Source organism: Haliaeetus albicilla, chromosome 18, assembly GCF_947461875.1.
Source record: "Haliaeetus albicilla chromosome 18, bHalAlb1.1, whole genome shotgun sequence".
Taxonomy (NCBI): Eukaryota; Metazoa; Chordata; class Aves; order Accipitriformes; family Accipitridae; genus Haliaeetus; species Haliaeetus albicilla.
Genome location: NC_091500.1, coordinates 16,653,324 through 16,672,613, shown reverse-complemented (window position 1 = coordinate 16,672,613; position 19,290 = coordinate 16,653,324). Strand labels below are relative to the sequence as shown.

At 47.3% G+C, this 19,290-nt stretch overlaps 1 protein-coding gene across 2 annotated transcripts in view; it reads left to right on the top strand.

Annotated features, from left to right (window-relative positions):
* GRHL1 (grainyhead like transcription factor 1) overlaps nucleotides 1-19,290 on the top strand; it is a 44,346-nt gene continuing 25,056 nt past the window's right edge. Inside the window, exons 1-8 of one of the 2 annotated variants that reach the window (XM_069805818.1) lie at nucleotides 1-121; nucleotides 3,909-4,095; nucleotides 7,162-7,232; nucleotides 8,812-9,202; nucleotides 10,010-10,086; nucleotides 10,896-11,052; nucleotides 11,592-11,703; nucleotides 12,675-12,769. In XM_069805818.1, coding sequence (XP_069661919.1) covers nucleotides 102-121; nucleotides 3,909-4,095; nucleotides 7,162-7,232; nucleotides 8,812-9,202; nucleotides 10,010-10,086; nucleotides 10,896-11,052; nucleotides 11,592-11,703; nucleotides 12,675-12,769 — 1,110 coding nt within the window. In that variant the 5' untranslated portion in view covers nucleotides 1-101. Of the gene's footprint in view, nucleotides 122-679; nucleotides 785-3,908; nucleotides 4,096-7,161; nucleotides 7,233-8,811; nucleotides 9,203-10,009; nucleotides 10,087-10,895; nucleotides 11,053-11,591; nucleotides 11,704-12,674; nucleotides 12,770-19,290 lie in introns of those variants that run through there. The other variant, XM_069805817.1, reaches the window with a different exon arrangement.

Below are 19,290 nucleotides of genomic sequence, written 5' to 3'. Positions count from 1 at the left end.
ACCCGTCGGTGCGGCGGGCTGCGCGCTGCTCTCTCCGCTCGCCCCCGCCTCGCCCTCCCGACCCGCCGGGCCAGTTCTGCCGCCCGCTGCCTCCGCCAGACATGACACAAGACTACGACAAGTGAGCGAGCCAGCTGGGCGGGGAAGCGGGGGGGGGGAGGGGGGAGAACCGGGGCCGGTCCGACCGGTGCTGGCGCCCCGCCGGGGGGGGGGTGGGGGTGGGGGTTGGTGGTGCGGCGAGAGGGGCTCGCCGCCCGGGGCCCGCTCTCCTGTGGGGCCGGGCCGGGGGGGAGCCGCTCTCCGCGGGGGCCCGCCCCCCTCCATCTTCTCGGAGGAGCAACTGGAGGCTGCGGCGGGGCGGTGCGAAATGGCGGGGGGCGGAGGGGGGGGGGGGCCCGGCGGCAGCGCGACCCCGGCGGCCACCCCGCCCCGCGAGGCGAGCGGCGAGGTAGGGCCGGCTTTGAAACCCGACACCCGCGGCGAGGCGTGGGTCAGCGCCGCCGCCCCCCGGCCCGCCGCGCCGCGCCTTAAATGCGGGCGGCGGCGGTGAGCGGGCCGCGCCGTCGGGAGGAGCGGGCGCCGCCGCCGCAGCGCCGGGCTGCCCCTCTGCCGGGGGGCTGAGGGAGGCGGGCGGAGCCGCAGCGGCGGGCTGTCCCGCAGCGGCGGGCTGTCCCGTCGTCCGTCCCCCCCGCCCCCGCCGGAGCCCCGCGCCGCCGCCCGGCGGCGGAGCGGCCCCCATGGACTTCTACGAGGCGCACCCCTCTGGCAAGGTGGATTTCGGCAGGTGAGGGGGTCGGACGGCGGACGGGGGGGGCTCTCGGTCAGCTGGGCTGCAGCTGCCTCGTCCTGCGCGGAGCCGGGCGTCGGAGGAGTTAAGACTGGGCTGGAGGGGCGTTTCGTGTAACTTCGTGGTGGGGGTGCCGAGGCGTCTTCTTCGGACGGATGGTCCCTCGCCGTGTTTAACGGCCTGGGTTGGTTTCCAAACTTGTCACTGTGTCCGTCGGGAGACGGTCGCCGTGGGCGCTGGGAGCGAGTAGGAAACGGGGTAACTCTGAGGTGATTTGAAGAACCGGTTATAAAGTTACTGCCTTTTGGGTGATCGGTGACTCAAATGCGCTCATTTCCTAGGGAAGGTGTAGGGGTTTTACAGATAGCTTTTTTTTTTTAATATACTACGATAGCTTTTTTTTTAATATACTACTTTTTCTAGAAAGAGGACGCTGTAACGCAACAGCTCGATAACTTCACCCTGTGATTAGGATTTTTTATATGTATTTTTACCCCCGATGACACTTAATAGACGCGGCCACAGCGATTTGGGTGCATGCACTTCACTTTTCTGGCACGCAGAAAGAAGCCGGCTAAAGAAATCCTCTCTGCTGCCTCAGCGTTAAAGGCATGCTCTGTGCAAGACCAGGTATAAAGCACAGTGCGGCTGAGGATCTCCTCACATCCCGAGCTGAATTGCACGGTGAGGGAGAGAAAGGATGGGCTTTGGATCAGTTAAGTAAGCAAGTTAGAATAGTTTCTGTGATCTGAAGACAGAACGTTGCAGGCTGTGGGATCCTCGCAGGCAAAGAGACAGTATCTGCTCTTTGTAGTAGTCCTCTGCTTCTGTCACGCAGAAAATAAATTTCAGAAATTATTAAAACTGTAGTTAGGAAAGATAATATCCAGCCTTTGCTGGATATATCTACTACTTTGTGAGCAGATCCACGTGCCAGTAATCTTGAAACTTAAAACTTAAGAAAAATAAATGTTTGCCTTCTCTTTTATTAATAAATCTTCTCATTTTTCTGAAAGAAGCAGCGGTTCTGTTAAGGGATTGAGTTACTGCCAAACCCTGCACTTCTCTTGATAGTTCTGCAGATAATTCTTTCTACTCGCTTTTAGGGGGGTAGGTTACCTGTAGGGCAATGTGCATTATACTTAGGTGTTGCAATGACAAATCACACAAAAATACCTAGTTTTTGTATTTGCTATATTTCTGGTTAGTGGCTGCTTTAGTTCTCAGTATTTTTGGTTCTCATTTGGTTCTCTCTTTCCATGTGAGCATTGTGTTGCTGGAGGGGATCAGCTTAGTGAGTTCCAGCAAGGCTGACTTAGCCCTTCAGCTTGGCAGGGATGGATCAAGTGAACTGCACCCAGGTTACTTCAGTTGCCTTTTTCTTTACGAGTGACTTTAACTGGAGGGTTTTACCCATTTGCTATGGATAGTCAAGGTTTCTTTTATCACGTTGTATAAGAATAGGAGGTTGTACCACGTCCCTAAAGAAAATTCTGCTTTGTCTTCTGCTGCTCACCTTGCCTTGATAGAAAGTGGATGTCCTCGATACCAGAGGTATCTGCGTTTTGGTAGATTGCATTTTAGTATATGCGTCAGTGTGTACACAAATATGCACAAAGACCTAAAGAAAGGGCCTGGTGCAAGAGCTTGCCTTTTTGTCATTGTTGTTTGCTTTTTTCCAACTATATAATACTGATTTATAGCCACAAAGTGCTCTTGCAAGTCCTGGAAACTCCCACTCGCTTTAAGTGTCTTCAGCTCAGCCAAGCTGTCCTACTGAAGCTCAGGGAGACTCCGAGACTCTTTGTGTAACCAATAAAGGATCGAACGCATAATTTGCAAAGTGCTTTGCAATCTTTTTTGGTAGAAGGTGGTGATAAATGTAGGATACTGTTAAGCTGATTATAGTGATTAGAGTATTTCACAACTTTGTTTCACAACTTTTTGTATTTGTAGTATATTTCAATCTCTGCATGCATCTGGGTAGATAGCTTAAAAGAATGCTTATCTACCGGGGAAGGTGTGTGATGGTGGTGGAGAACTGCTTTTTGTGGGGTTTGATTTTTTTAAATATATTTATTTATTTATTTTAAACTATTACCAATTCATTAAAAAAAGTGCTGAATTTGGGATTATTTAAGAAAATAAAATAGCCTCCCTTCTCTCCCCGCCAATCTGCAGTAAACTATTGTTACATTTGCACTGGAAGGAAAACTGTTTGAATTGGTTTAAAAGTCAGATTTAAACAACATTAACTTGAACTCACTTGAAAGATGAAGCATATATTTTATCAATAGAACCAAAATATATTAAGTTGTCTAAGCTGGTGGGAAAGCGTTTTCTACAGATGTCCCACTTTCATCTGTGGGCAGAAGGTCCAAGTTCCCAGCAATCTCAAAATGTTCAGAGTAAATATAATTTTTTTTTTTATACTACGACATAAAGGAAAAAACTCAATTTTTTTTTTCTTCTTTCCCAGTCATGTGTTGAGGGTGTTTCAAACCAGTGTCACGGATTATTTCAACAGTAACCAGGCAGTAACTCTTTTGTCTTCCCTTGTCAGAAAAAATCACTGCCAAATTGATTTGAGGTCCCTTTGGCCAATTTCCCTATGTAGTCTATAATCAGCAGCTTCTAGGTGGTGTTTTCAGATACACTCTGAGAGCAAAGACACCTTTTGAAAGCCATATGGGAAAGAGATATTTCGTTAATTCATGTTTTCTACTTCTACATGGGAACTGGAGCAGGTTGCAGCTTGGTAGTATTACGTGGGATGTGCTAGAGGTTTTGTAGGTGGTAAGGCCAGTAAGCGTGTGTAACTCTTTCTGGGTTGGATTCAGAGCATGAACAGGTCAGTTGTGCTTTTAAACGGCTTTGCCTTTTTATATAGACTCGTGTAATCCAGCTGAGTTTGGTCAAATTAATCCTGATTTACACTGAGCGTGAGTGAGATCAGAATTAGGTTTCTGGGCTTTTTGTGTTGACTAATCCTTGCAGTGCACTGAATCAGAATATGAACCCTGTGAAACTGGGGCAGCTAATTTTGAAGAACTTTAGGAATGTTTTTCATGTGTTCTAACAGGTGGCTTTTTTTCTTTCTTCTTTTTTTTTATGATTCAAGTAAAAGACCCGTGTTGGTTCTTCAGAATGACTCTCTCTACTCTCAGAGACGTCCTTACACCAGTGAAGATGAGGCCTGGAAAACCTTTCTTGAAAATCCCCTTACAGCAGCTACCAAAGCCATGATGAGCATCAATGGTGATGAAGACAGCGCAGCTGCCCTCGGACTGCTCTATGATTACTACAAGGTAGATTGGAGTGGGTATGCTCTGGCAGCCAGCAGAGCTCTTGTTCCACCCGTGGAGAAGGTGTCATTTGCTAGAGGATTTTGCAGAAGCTATGTATAGATCACGAGGACTTTAAACTATGTGGTTTTTAAATGGAAAAAATTCCATGTCCCTTTTTCTGAAAACTGGTTTATTTTTAGCTCAGTAAAATAAGATCCCCTGAATCTTAATGTAATGGGTCAAAAGCTTCAGTAGCACTTTGCCTGTCAACTCCAGGATCTGCAGGAGGTGATGTATTATAGAAATAGTCATGAAGGATGAGACTTTGGGAGCATGTCCCTGTCTGAATGTAAATACACATGGAGAAAGAAACTTCTCTCCTTTTGCTCCCTATTCGGTGGGACCGTTGGCTTTTGTTGGGGCTTTGATGTGCTACTTTAGTCTCACCTGATACTAAGCTGTAACTACAGATTTTTGGTGGTGTGTGGACCGGAAGTGTCCACCTGAAGGAGTTGCTGTCTGCATCCCTTGTTATCTTCAGTAAGCTTCAGCTGTTGTAATCTATTAGTCCTTTGACAACTGTCATTGTCTTCCCCAGTGTTCGTGGTCCTCTCCATGTGCCTTCCTAGATGCTCACAGGTGAATTGAACAGTCAAACAGATAACCTTCTGGTTTGTGTGGGATACGTTTTGCTGAGCTTTCTTTCCTAAATACCAGAAGTCTAAGCTAGGGTAGTTATCTCCAGTCCACGTCCAAGTCAGTGGAGACCAGCAAGCGTTTCCAGGCGGGGAGGAGTCCTGCTCGTGTTAGATGCCTGCGTTACAGTGGCCTGGCTCACTGGGTGGAGATGCCTTTTTTTACTTTGCTGAGCATGCAGGGAGGCCAGGAGGCTGACTTGACTTGTGTGCCTGACACTTTGGCTAGTGTCTTAACAGCAGTGAGTGTAATTGCCAGTGTCTCTATATTCTTCAAGCATGAGGAGAGGTTGCCTTGTGCACGCAAAAACCTTGCCTGCCCTTTTAAGAGTTGAACACGTCTTGCGTATCAAAATGTTCTTGTAACGCTTAATATGGAGATTAGCACTCCACACGCACACGACAGAATGCCACAAACTCACTGATGTGGATGATATTCAGCTAGTTCTGTGAGAAAACTGGCTTTCTGCTTTGTGCCTGTGCTTGCTCTGCTTTTGGAAAAAAAAAAAACCCACACCGCTTTTCACCAGAACGATTTTAATCCACAAAATCAGTTTTGATTTCTAAACCTGTAGATTACAAAGAGAGCGTTGATGTTGATCCCTCACGCTTGGCAAAGCAGAAGGGATTTGCTGTACATTAACGTCTAATTCAGGGTTTCCTCTTATGTTTGGGTATCAGTGAGTGTACAGAAAAATCTGTGGAAGAACAGGTATCCTGTACGCTTGCATGAAGCAAAATGTTTAGAGGTTGAAAGATTTATTGGGGGTTGTTACGAAGTAATGCTAGAGGGACAACATCTAGACGTTTCTAATATGCCCCCTCTGCAATATTAAAGGCAGCCAATGAGATCACCTTTGTATTAAAAAAAAACAAAAAAACAAACCAAAACCCAACAAAACCAAACAACTTGAGTTTTCTTCCACTTGACTAATGAGCTACCCTGATAGCTCAACTGTGGTTAATAAGGCCTTACAGGAAACAAATTTTTGATCAAAATCTAGAGTTTAGGAGTGTTGGCCAAACACAGCTCGGAAGACCCTTGTTTTTTAGTGACTAGTAGTGTTGGCCTCCTAGCGGTTTCCAGCTAGAGGTTCTCCAAATTTTGCTGGTTACTGTGGAGAATCCAACAATTCTGGTGTTCCTGGAGATTCCCGGTTATGTGGAAGAGCCAGGACTTAGGTGTTAGTCGGGTGCTGTTTAGAGAAGCATGCTGTTCGTGCAGGTAAGCCATCAGCCTTTGAGTTAGCAGTAAAGTGGTGGTTCCCTGTGTTGCACCCAAGCTGGCAAAGGCAGGCAGTCTCTGAGCAGGCTTCAGCGAAGGAAGGTGGTGGGAGTTTACTCCTCCTTACACCAGAAGGTGTTTGCTTTGCTCATTCAGGAGGCGTGTTGAGGGTGACAAAAGCCCTGGGGGCCATGTGTGGGTTTGCAGAGGAGCGTGTGTGGGCTTGCTGTGCAGTTGAGGGGACTTGAGCACCATAGGCTTGTGCCAGTGGTGGCAAGAGCTGTTTGGGTCGCTGGGGCACTGGCTGTGTGCTCCAGTGAACCAAGCTGCCGCAGGTCGAAGAGTTCACCTTCTTCTGTATACCTTGGCCTTGCCGCACAGCCAGGAAAATGGCACGTGTTTGTGTGTGGATGAGGTGGCTTGTGATCAGTGTTGTGGTATGTGGTGTTTTCAGGGCAAATCCTGTCCACGGCATAAAATATGAGGAGCAGTATTGAGCTGTCTTAAATCCAGAGCACTGGTCATTACCTTTTGTTTATAAAAGATTTAATACAGTTTGGGACAGGGTGTTGTATGTGGCTGTGCACAAAAATGATCTGTAGCATCCCAATACACTTACTGGACCTGAGCGTCCCCAAATCCCCTGGTCTCCAAGGAGAAAGGAAAGCCTCAAGTGGTCTTTGAGGAAGTGGCCTAGAGAGCACGTGTTCATGGGGAAGGGGCTGTGGAGCAGCGTCCTTTCACAAGCCTTGAGCTCATCCAGTAAGCTGGACCCTGCCAGCCTGCAGAGGAGGAAACCTTCACTGCTGGAGCAAACCTTGGGGGCTCTGCTTCTGGTCCTGCTCACACCAGTGCTGGTGCTCCAGCCAGGGATGGACCATTTTCTGCACCAGTTTTTCCCACTGCCTGGTGCTGGCAGGAGCCCAGGGCTGGCACAGCTGGCCAAGTAGTCTACACAGGGATCAGCAGGACATCGCGTGGGGTGGGCCTGGCATCCCAAAGCTGTACGAACTTTGGTCAAACTGTAATGCTAATAATGACTGGTATCAGAGAGTGATGCTTACTTAATTTGACTAAGTCTCTGTGTTTTTGAGGAGTGGTGGTTTTGTTTTGGGTTTTTTTGTATGGGAGGAAGAACGCAATTACAGCATGTGTTGTATTTCCTAGGTTCCAAGGGAGAGGAGATCTTCAACAGCTAAACCCGAGGTAGAACATCCTGACCAAGACCATAGCAAAAGGTATTAGTTTTTATTATTGTTTGTCTGCTTATCTCCCTTCCCTCCTACACCACCAAAGCTGCTGAAGAAAAGTAACGTGCTGCACTGCAGCATTGTGCTGGAAGAGAGAAGTGGTTTGCTTTTACTCTGTGCCCCAAATTCCTGCACTGCCCCAAGAACAGGATGGGGATTGGACCATGATGTGAAGAGCTGAGGCCCAAACTGCTGCTCATCGCCATCCATCTGCTTTCTCTGTACTGGTGTCATACAGTCAGCATAGCAAAAGCTGGTCTTTTTAACACTAGGCACAGCCTGGTAATGCATGCACCCCTTCCCAAGGCTGCGGAGGTGACTGGTGATCCTTTTATTTTTGCAGGTGGTTGCCTCAGTTGCTCACTGCTGACTTTGTTGTCAGCTACCAGCAGCATTGCTTCTTCATGCATGGGCTGATAGGGAAGGACTTCAAAGTGCTTGCGATTTAGTTTTGGTTTTGTATTGTTCATGGACTTCTTTTGTATCCTCTGGAACGCCTGCCTTTCTTCCTCTTCCTGCACTCCCTCTCTCGTGCCTCCCAAGCAGAAGATGATACTGACTTAAGTAAATATTACAAATGTGAGGTTCATTCAAGCCAGGCTTCCCCTCCTACCATCCTCTTCCTTTGGACAGACTAGAATGCTTTAAGGACTCGAGGTGGCGTTTTGTGGTCTGGCTGAGCCCATTGAACAACTCGTTGTTGAGAAGAGCAGTCTGGTTCCCAGCCATGTGTTCCCACTGCTCCCCTCATACCAGCTCTGGTCTTCCACTGACCCATAACCTAGCAGGAAAAAAAGAGGAGGCTAGTTTTCTGCCAGTGGAACAAGCTGAACTGGCTCACCAAGGGGTTGGGGGAGCATCAGAATTGGTGCAAAGGAGAGGGCAGGACCACGTTGTGGAGAGGGAGAGAGGGAGGGCAGGCTGACTTAGTGGCTGCTAGCTATGAGGTCAGCTCAGCCACAGATCTCGGTGTTGTCGTGGCAGAAATGAGTGTGGTGGGGTGGAGAGTTGGAAGTTATGCAAATGAGTCCCAGGAGTCTCGGTGTGGATTTTCCTGGGGGTTTGCGCATGAAAAAGGGGTGTAATTTTCCTATTAGTGCTTCCCAGGTGGCATGCAGTCCTAGGGCAGAGGAGCAGCAGCCTTGCTCTCAGTCCTTCTCCATCTGCCAAAGAGCAGTTTCATGGAGCCTGTGTCTGCCAATGTGTGGTGGGAAGGGCCTCAGAGTGCTTAGTTTTGGACTGCTGTTTTCAAAGCAGTGAGGATCTGGGCTGTGAACTCTCACCCTTTGCTCCAGGGTAATTCATCTCCAAGGTGGGGTTGTTAGCAGTGGGTGAGGTGTTTTGTTTTTTGGTTTGTGTTTTTGTGGGTTTTTTTGGGGGGGGGTTGTTTTTTTTTTTTTTGAATGAGTTTCTCAGCTTTTCAGGTTAGGATTGAGCTGTTCTGCACGAGCAGGAGAGGTGGTGTCAGCTGTCCTTGTCCAAAAGGCCGAGAAGTATTTCTAGCTCTTGTTTAATGAGAAAATGAGCTGTATAATTTATGCATGATTTTTTTCTTTGTCCTTTAAAGGAACAGCATCCCAAATGTAACAGAACAGTCACTCATTTCTGCTGGAGAAAACAGAGTCCAGGTTCTGAAAAATGTGCCTTTCAATATTGTCCTTCCACACACACCCCAGATGGGCATGGACAAGAGAGGCCACCTTACAACCCCTGACACGACAGTCACCGTTTCAATTGCCACGATGCCCACCCATTCCATCAAAACGGAGACGCAGCCCCATGGCTTTGCAGTGGGCATCCCACCAAGTGTCTACCACCCTGAGCCCCCTGAGCGGGTGGTGGTCTTCGACAGGAACCTCAATCCCGACCAGTTCAGTTCCAACACCCAGCCTCAAAACTCCCAGAGGCGAACACCGGACTCCACCTTCTCAGAGACTTTCAAAGAGGGCGTGCAAGAGGTACCAAGAGAGGCAGTTGCTGTGCGCGTGTGTGCATGTCTTGATCTGGATGGAGAGATCCAGTTCCATCTTTAATTGTTCTTGCTACTTGAGCCAGAAATCTGTCTGGTAATTTAGGAATAGAAGACTTTGTCAGAAAGGTGCATAAGTTTAACTTAGTAAATAAAACCTTCACAACATGAATTCATTATCAAAAGCAAATGACTAATCTTACTAGTGACAGAGCCTTTGACTTGCAGGGTGTGGAAATAGGTATCTTGATCCACAGCACCGGGCCAGGTTTTGCAAGAGTTCAGGACTCTGCAGTGCCTTTGCAGGTACCAAAGTGAAGTGGCTATGTCTGTAAGCTTCCTTACTGCAGGTTTCTAGGTGTGGTGTGTGTGTGTGTGTCAGTAGAAAACAGTCGGTGTATTTAGGGGCCTTGAGTGAGAGTTAAACCTGGATAAAAATCCCTGGTTTTTGTTTTATGGTACCAACTGAAAACAACAGTGTAACCGTGTTTTGATTTTTAAGCCAGAACTCAAGGAACTGTGTAGCTATGCCCTTTCTTGGAGATTTGGGAAAGCTTTAAAAGGTTGCCCTAAGCTGACTCAGAAGGCTTGTGAGATGTTTTGCTTAGTTGACACCCAAAAATTTTGGATTAAAACCCTGCTCAAGTGTCCTGTTTGTACAGAACAAAAATCAGTTGTTATCTGATGATCAGTTTGCCTGCCAGAAGTTCTGTGGTAATGAGTATCTGTTTAATCTTGACTTTTCTTGTTGCTGCTGTGTTAATTGTTGTGTTGTTTTGTTTTGTGTCTACCCCAGGTTTTCTTTCCTACTGAACTGAATCTCAGAATGGCCAACATGAATTCAGAAGATTATGTTTTTGACAGCATTTCTGGGTAATGCTTAAGGCCCCCGTTGGCCCGTATCCTCCTATTCTCTTACAGTTGTCCACGAGCAAGCAGTACAGCTCATGCCCTTCTGAAATGAGTCTCTGTCAGGCACTGGGGAGGCTGTGGATCTCAAAACCACAACAATGTCTGCTCATTTGAATTTCACAGTTGAAAATCCTACCTGTATATTTGAGGAAAACAACCTGCAGGGTTGGAAATACCACCCGGTTTCAGTCGCTGTCCTTGTACCAACTCCCTGTCCCATGGGAAGATGCAGCGCTGTCTGTCAGCTCTGCAGTGGTCTTGGAGTTGGCTTCCAGCTGTGTCCCTCTCCCTGGCCTCCTTGCCTTGCCCTCTCCCTGCTGGAAATCTACAGCAGAAATAGTAAGCATGAAACTCATCTGAACTCTAAGGGAGGGGAATAAATTAGTTGTTTGGTTAACTACAGTTGACCAAGAGGGAAGAGGAGAAGACAATGGCCACTGAATGGCTTATTAGCTTGTGAATTTAATTTAATTGCTAATAGATACTTTTCTGTTCCATGAGAGCAGCTTGCTGCTCTCAGCCTGAATAGGGAGCTTCCAGTCTGGCCTGCTGATGTGTCTTGGGATGTAGTTTGCCAAGAACTTCTCTTAAATGTTCATTCATGAAGGAAATGGTTGAAAAAGGGGCTCATCCTGTTTTCCAACTTCCTTGCCTGTTGACGGCTTAGTGAGTCAACTAACGACTTTGGAATTTCTCCAAATTAAATGTGGAACGTTTAATCGGCTTTCCAGGAAAATGCCTTAGCAATCACTGCCCTCTTTGCTCTGTAGGAATAACTTTGAATACACTCTGGAAGCTTCCAAGTCCCTCCGACAGAAGCCTGGGGACAGCACGATGACTTACCTGAATAAAGGTCAATTTTACCCAATCACGCTGAAAGAAGTCAGCAGCAGTGAAGGAATCCATCACCCCATCAGTAAAGTCCGAGTGAGTGGGAGCTCTTGTGGTTTCTTGGGAAAGAGGGTGTGTACAATGGTAGCGTCAAACTCTCCCGAAGTGCAGTAATCTAAACCCGAGCATCAGCACTAAGGCCAGCTTACCTGCTCTCTTACGTCAATGTTCATTCCTTTGCTGTCCACTTACTTCCAGACCAGCCCATCCTGGCTCAGTCTGTTAAGAAGTGGTGTCAGCACTTGTGTAAAGGTGATGCAACACCTGGAATGAGATTCTTGAACTCCAGTTAGGAGAGCAGTTCTGCTCATCTCTGTTTATGACCCAGAAAGCGCTGCTGTCTGTCTTCCTGTTTGGCAGCAGTGTGCCAGGTATACTGTCGTGTGTCAAGTTGGAAAGCCTAAAGCAGAAAACCTGATACCAACAAGAACTTCCAAAATAAATATAAATGTACTCTCTGGCCTTTTCTCTTTCATGTGTTTGTGGTGGTGTTTGGGGTTTTTTTTGGGGGGGGGTGGGGGGTGGTGGTGTTTGGTTTTTTTTTTAAATATTACTCCCTTCCACTCTCCTTTCAGAGTGTCATCATGGTTGTGTTTGCTGAAGACAAAACAAGGGAAGATCAGCTCAGGCACTGGAAATACTGGCACTCAAGACAGCACACGGCCAAACAAAGATGCATTGACATAGGTAAGGAACACTGTCATTGCTGATGTCAAACTCCAGACCTAATTCCTTGGCAAGGTTTGGTTTTCTGCTAAAGCTTTGTTATTTTAAGGGACCTTGGATCGCACTCTCTGCTATCCATAGCTTTGCTGAAAGCCCAGAGAGAACTTTTGATTGCTTGGAGCTAATGCTGTAGTTTTAAGGACTCCTTGAAGAGGCTGAATTTTGGAGGATTTTGGTTGGTGAGCAGGCCAAGTTCAGGGTTTTGCACTGGGAGAACTAACATGCCCCTCCAAACTACAGTTGCTCTGGCATATCCTGGTGCTTGTAGCTAAATCGCAGGTTATAGACTCTGTGGCTGTCCTAAATATTGTGTTTCTTCAAAGGACAAGATCCTTGTAGGAATACCTTGACACTAATGATCCTCCTTCCCACAGCTTCACTCACAAGTGGTCTTTGGTACGCATAAAAAAAGAAAACACTGCAAATTTCCACTTGCCTCCAGACAAGGCTGGGGCTGGCTGGCTTCCAGCCTTTTCTGGCTAAAGGCTGGGTTGTACTCCTCGTCCCTTCCTTCTGTGAAATAAAAGCAGGGATTAATCACTTGGCACTTAAAGCAGACGCGCATGCAAATGTTTGTTATTGAAGGAGTTTTACTGAGAGCTTATGCCCTTGCTGTACAGGGTAGAGTTACCCGCACATAGCAGGTTATGGCACAGGACATGCGATATTTGGGATGTCTGCCTTTCTCACTAGAGTTTCTAGTTTGGAATTTCTGCAGAGTCCCGTTCTCCTCCTTCCTCCTGTTTGTTGTTGTTTTTTTTCTGTATGAGAACCATTTCCAGCCTTTTTAATGATCCACTCTTAAGTGCAGTTCAGCTTCCTTTGCCCCCAAGGGCTTGCTGAGGAGTTGTAGTTTCTAGCTGCTCTGTGTGATTAAGGATTCCAGATGGTATCTCCTCTTCCTCTCCCTCATGCGTCCTTCTTTCTAACAGCTGACTACAAGGAAAGCTTCAACACCATCAGTAACATTGAGGAGATCGCATACAATGCCATATCCTTCACTTGGGACATCAATGAGGAAGCGAAGGTATGTGGCTGTGATTATATTTCCTGTCCTTTTAGCAGATTCGGGGGCTGGGGGAGGGGGAGGGTGTGTGGCCTACCTGGTGATTAGCATGTAACAAGTTTGTTTACGCTCTTACATTAGGCAAAACCTTCTGGCTATTTCTTAAGAGGGTTTGCATGTGCAACTGCTTCAAGGTTCTTGGCAGAACTGCCTACCTGACAGACAAGTACTGACAAAAGGAAGCGCTGAGCATTTCCAGAGCAGATGAAGTGGTGCGGGAGGTGTGATGGAGCGTAGCTGCGCTTGGCAGCAAGCACAGTCTCCCGGAGGATCCCTGCGTGAGGCAGGGGGCAGCTTCTGAGGGATTTAGGCTGTGGCAATGGGCTTGCCTTTAGCAGAAGAGGGAGTAGCTGCTGCCATTGAGCTCCCAAAGCATGCATTGCTGAAACCACGGATCCCAACACCCAGTGACCTATTTCAAGCTAGAGCAGCCTCCTGGTGAACTCTGGTTTGATCTTTTTTCAGAGCTATGGGCACTGCGGTAGGTGCGTAAGTACGGGCAGCTTCCCTAGCTAGTAGCTGGGTGCAAGGACAGCAGGTCAGAGTGGAGTCACCTCAGTTCCAAAGGCATTTCCCACTGGCTTGTTGCTGGAGTCAAAGTGCAGGAGTTTTCTTTGGAGAGTTTCATTACTGCCTGGGTTTTCATTAAAAATTGGGAACAGTCTCCTTCAATTTTTGGAGACCGGCTGTTCCCTTGCTAGTACTTCATATGCTAGTCGCCAGCATCATGGGGAAAACTACCGACAGCTGCAGAGTGCCATGTCTAGGGAGAGCCTAGCTTGGGGAACAGAGGAGCAGAGAATGCAAAGGTCCTTCTCTAGAGCTGTGTGTGCTACTACGCTCTGCAGGGAGGTGCAGTGGGTGGTGTCACTGCACAGAGCCCACTGTCACCATGAGCTTTGCTCTGTGCTGCACAAGGCCTGTGGAGAACAGGCAGGGAGAGGTGATGTGGGGGCTGCTGTTGTGTTTCAGCTCTGTGGGAGAAGCTTGGGATGCTTGGCAGGCAGCGATGAGGAGCTGTGTGTGCTGCTGCTGAAAGTGCTGCCTTGCAGCATGCATGACATTACTTGTGAGGCTGGCGCTGGGTGCCAGGCTTCCCTGTTCACCAGATTTGACTGGATGACAGGGAGAGACGGATGGCAGGGAGGGCCTTACCTACTGGAGGATGCAAAAGGGTTGACATGATTTTTGAAGCATGAAGCACTTTGCTATGTGAACAAACAGATGAAGCTTCAGAAGGGCTGTCAAAAGGAGGCAGTTAAGTATTCCCGAAATGTTATCCTGCTGCCATAGCCAGTCTAACATTCAAGGAACCTGGGTAATCAGTGTCTGCAAGGTACTTGAGGGCTTAGGATTTGCACGCAGGGATGGATCATGCAGACAGAGCAATGATTTTGGTTCCCCAAGGAGTGAGAAGCACTTCACAGCTCCGCAGCTGCCTCTCTGCTGGCTGAGCCATCCTACAGCAGTAGGGACAGGCTGCTAACCCAGGAGCTGGGCTTAGAGCTGGTGCTGAGAACCCTGTGCCTGCCCCAAGGAAAGCCATCCCTTCCCACCAGGTGACAGAGCCCAGCCCTATGAAGCAGGTGGTTATTGCCCAGGTACTCTACAGACCCCTGAATGAGTAGTTTCAGTCTATAGTGAAATTGCCAATAGCAGCTTGAAAAGGTCTAAGGACCCTCACGGTGATACTTCAGCTTGGGGCTGAACTTCACAGGATGAGGTGGTATGGGGAAGCGTGAACCAGACTGGGTTTGTAGCTACAGAGGGAAATTTGCTTCCAGATTCACAGTCTGAGTGTGTGAGATCCATATACTTTGAGGATTGGTTTGTATGAACCCGCAGAGGGTACTGTTGATACCAAGAGTACAAGCCTTGGCTCCTAGGATCAGAATCATATTAAGACAAAAATACTCTGGACTTCAGTGATCAAAGAACTGGCATTTTTAGCAAATGCTCTATGTGTTTAAGTGTCTGTTTAACTTTTTTTTTTCCCTCCCCCTAAGTGGATGCATTTTTGTCAATGGTTGGATTTCTTACCAGTAGAGCTGCAGTTCTTTCTCAACTCCTGTGATCTTATCAGGAGATGTCTGAGCCAATTTCAACAATTTTTATTGCATGGTTCATTTACCTTGCATGCTCTCTCCCTCTCTTTTATTTTAATTTTCTTTCTTTTTGTCTTTTTTTTTTTCTCCCCAAACAATAATCTTGAAGTATATGAAGAGAGCAGGGAATAAATAGAGCTGCGTCTCTGATGCTACAGAAAGTCCTCCACTGTGATAAATACAGTGTCTTATATTTAATAACAGCAGCAGTGCTGCATAGATGGTATGTTTACTAGCCAGCAAGCCTTGATTATTAGAAATTTGCTTCCTGAGTCCTGGAGTTACCAGGACCAGAGCCAGGTGATTCTTCTGTGGTTGCTGCTTCTCCCATTTCCCTCTTGCTCCCAGTTTGCTGTGGGAATGATTTGATCCTGTGCAGTGGTGTCAAATGGGAGGCAATGAGGCTCTGCGTCTGGGGTTTTTGGTGTAATTACTCATTTAGGCACCCAGGGCTCTGGGTGTGTGTTGGATTTAAGGGAGAAATAGCATATTATTACAGGAAGTTGCCCCAGCAGCTCTGGGACCAGGTACTTGCTCTTCTTGTGCTAGCCTTCATTGTGGGGGTGTACAAGAATATTGGAACTCTGCTGCTTTGTCTGTGCCGGAGCGTGTCACCTGCCTGAGTGCTTTGCCAGTCCCCTTGGGGCACTTCAGGGATTTTGTAAAATATAGCTTTCTGGTGAAGAAACACTGTTTCCAGGTGATAACCAGTCACCTGCTCACTCTGTAGCAAGGAAAATGTGTGTATTTTGCAGCTGTTGAGTTGGGGGATGGAAAGGATGTTTGAGATGCCCTCAGCAACCAGAATTTCCTGGTTGTGTTGTGCTGGGAGAGCTGAGGGCTACGCCAGGGCTTTGGGTGCTGGACACAGCAGGCAGGTCTGGCTCTGCACGGGTGGAGTTGTCACACAGCTGGCTGCATTGGTGTGCTGTTTGTGAGCCCATGTGTGTAGAAACCAGGAGTATTTCATGCAGGACAGACACTTGCCACTCTGGGACCAGACAGTGTCACTGGGTTTCAGAGCAAAGGCTATGTACTTCTTTCTGGCAGCTCCTCTCTGCCCTCTTCTGTTGCTTTGGGACATCACAGGAGCGGCTAGAAGTGGCCACTTTATGGAATAGAGGTGGGTTAAGTATTCCCTGAGTGTGTTCGAGCTGGAAGAGGACCCAGGATCCAAAGCCTCCTTGCTCTGAGACAGTGAAGTGAGCCGAGGGTGGGGAGGAAAAGACAGACTGCCCCAAAGTGGTGCTCCTGAGACTGGAAGTAAAGCAAGGGCAGGGTAGAAAGATTGGCAGGAGGCACTCCAGAGTGGGGGAGTGGTGATTCTGGGGGGCTTCCAGGTGTGTCCATGTTAGCAGTGGGGTCTGATCCCACCACCTGACAGATCAGGGTAGGGGAAGAGCTGGATGAGGAGGTAATCATGCTTTGTGAGGAGAAAGGGGGAGATGGTGAACTGGGAAATTAGTTGATAAACTAGTGAGTAGTTGAATTAGATATTCAGGAAAGCCAGCACAGCTACTCAGTCAGGAGCCATCCTGGTTGGTTGGAAGCATGATCTGATGAGTCTGACAAAGATGTGTAGCTGATACACTCACTTGCACTCAACAGGTAATGCTGGAGTTACCCTGAGGCTTGTGGAGACTTCATTCCCACTCCGTCCTGGATGTTTGCCGTGTTGGGCAGACAGTTGAGGTGGGGTTCTTCTGCGAACAACTTTTAGATGTCTGAACACAAGCTCGTCATCTTTCACTTCTATGACTTCATTAGGGACAGGGTGTCTAGAGCTGGAGGAGCTTTTTCTGGAGGTGCCTGCCCCTCCTCATTGACTCAGCAGGCTTGGCCATCTTTAAAATCAGGGGATTTTAAAGGTAGGGAAGAGGAATCCTGTCCTTGCAGCCCTTTTTTGCCTCCTCCATATGTCAATTGGGAGAAGTGTTTGTAGTTTCAGGTCATGAGTTTTGAGGCTGGGAACCATCTCTTCCCAGGTCTCTTCAGCATGACCGGTACCCATTAGAGGTCTTTTAATGAAAATTGCCACTACGTGCATGGTTAAATGCACATTTTTTTCAGATGTTTCCTGCTACTCTTCATATTGTTGGCCATTGTCCTGTTACCTCTGTTGTGTTACCCGTTAGGCTGTGAAGAAAATTCTCTATCCCTTACCTTTGGCCTGGGGACATGGCCTGCTCTCAGGTCAGTGGCAGTTGAGCAATCTGGATGGATCGGTTTCCCCAGGGTTAAGTGGCTTTGCTGGATCCCGCTTTGCTCAAATCCTGTCTGAGCTCCTGCCTCATGGAGTGGGAGTGCTGGGGCCTTGTGTCTGAGCAGGGTGAGTTGTTGTGTCTGCATGGTGATGACAAGAGCCTCTTTGACTGTTTTTGTAGTCGTAACAGCGCAAGGACCCTGCTGTTGTGCTGGGGCACCCCTTCCATGCTTGCCAACAGCTCTGTTCTGAAACGTAGCGTTGCTTCCAGCAGCTCCCAGAGAAAGGCCCCCATGGGGTCTTCTGTCTGGCTTGCTTTAGGCAGGATGGTGAGACTGGAGCCAAAAATGATGTCACCACACATTAAGGGCTCTATTGTCCTCCCACTCCTTCCCTCCAAAATAAAAAAAAAAAAAGGCACTGTAAACCAGATGTTCTGTGTGAAAAGACCCTTTCTGCTAAAAAGGGTTACATGGTGAGGGTGTAACAGGGGCATTTAGAGCTGGAGAATATTGTGGTAGAGCTTTTTGCTGTCTTTCCACCAAAGGGAAGGTGCTGTGGTATCTCTTAGTGACACCTTCAATGACAGAGCAATTAATGTTTTTTTTCCTGTTTTTTTGTGTGTGTTCTGGTTTGGTTTTTTTGTTTGTTTGGGTTTTTTCCAAAAAAAGTGGAATGGCCCTGTATTAAAATAATTTTAGGCTAATTTGGATTGCCCTTTTGAAATAGCAGATTGGGCAACGAGGGTGATCTTCTGGCAGATCCTCATGTGTGCTGACTGCAGTTCTTGGGCAGGGTTTTTTGTTCAGATGAGCTCAATTTTTGGAGAGGGTGGATCTCTTGCTACAACTTGAAGTAAGGCTGGGGTGTACACCACTGATTTAAGAGTTTATTCTAGCATAAGCCTCCCTTGGTGTTCACTGTAGGAAGAATTTCAACTTTTTTGATTGATGAATATTGCACGCATTTATATGGATGCCATTGTAATGAAACAGCAGTCATATGCCTCATTAAAGAAGGTGTTTCCACCTTCAGCAGCATTGAAGAGGTACAGGTTTGGCTAGTTGGAAATGAAACTATGAAATGTGATGAGTCAAACATACTTAAAGGAAAGAGATTGGTTTGAAGCCAAGGCTGCAGACCACAAGTACTTTGAGGCACAAGTACATACAGCCTTTGGAGCAGTGACATAGGAAAGTCATAGCAAGTATTGCTTACCTGCCTCTTAATGCAGACCTCTCCCTACTCTGTTCTGGGTTTTCTTAAAAACAAGCATGTGTTGCCCTTGATTTTAAGCGTTGCAAATTAGAAGCAGGTTTTCAACTCACAGTTTTTCTTCAGAACTTGGTGTCCCAATCTCCACCATCTGTCTGCTCTTCCAACCGACTACAGTGCTCACAATGTGTTTCCTAACACATCTTCCTGAAGTTAGCTCTTCTGTAGAGAAAACTAGGTGATGACTTTTTTCCTTTTCTCCATTCCTTTCATATCTGATGGCAAAACTTCCTTTTCAGCCATTTTTGTGCCTCTGTAGACATAATTCTTTCAGTTTTGTGTTGGGGTTTCTTTTTTGTTGGTTTTTTTTTTCTTTTTTGTTTTTGGGTTTTTTGTTGAGGTTATTTGGTGGGTGAGTTGTTTTTTTTGTTTGTTTGGGGGCTTTTTTGGTAGTGTGGTGGTTTTCTTGTTTGGTTGTTTTTTTTAACGTAAATTGCCAATTTTTTTTGCCAAACTGCTGCTTTTACATTCTTTGCAACCAACACAGCAAAAGCTGACACCTGGCCCCATGCCTTTATCTTATCAGAGTGTGGGGTGGGAAGAAGCACTGGTAAGACTGGGAACCTCTATCCCTGGGTTTCCCACGTATTGCGAGCAGAGACATTCCTGTATTTCCTTGCCTCAGAACAGGTTGGAATAACAATCAGCATTGCTCTTTGTGAGCAGGAATACGTATTTTCCTTTCATTACCATTCATTTTTGTTTTGTTGATGGAGTGAACTTGCTAGGAGGATGTTCTTTTATCTGGGGCTGGGTCATGTTTCCCACTTGGCATTCCTTGGTATGGTGTGGGACCTGCAATGTGTTTTGTGTCAGTCACCCACATTGGGCCTGGTAGGTCTGAATGCAAACTAACTTCTCCGGGCTGTGAGCAGGATGGTGCTGGGTCTGGCTGAGCG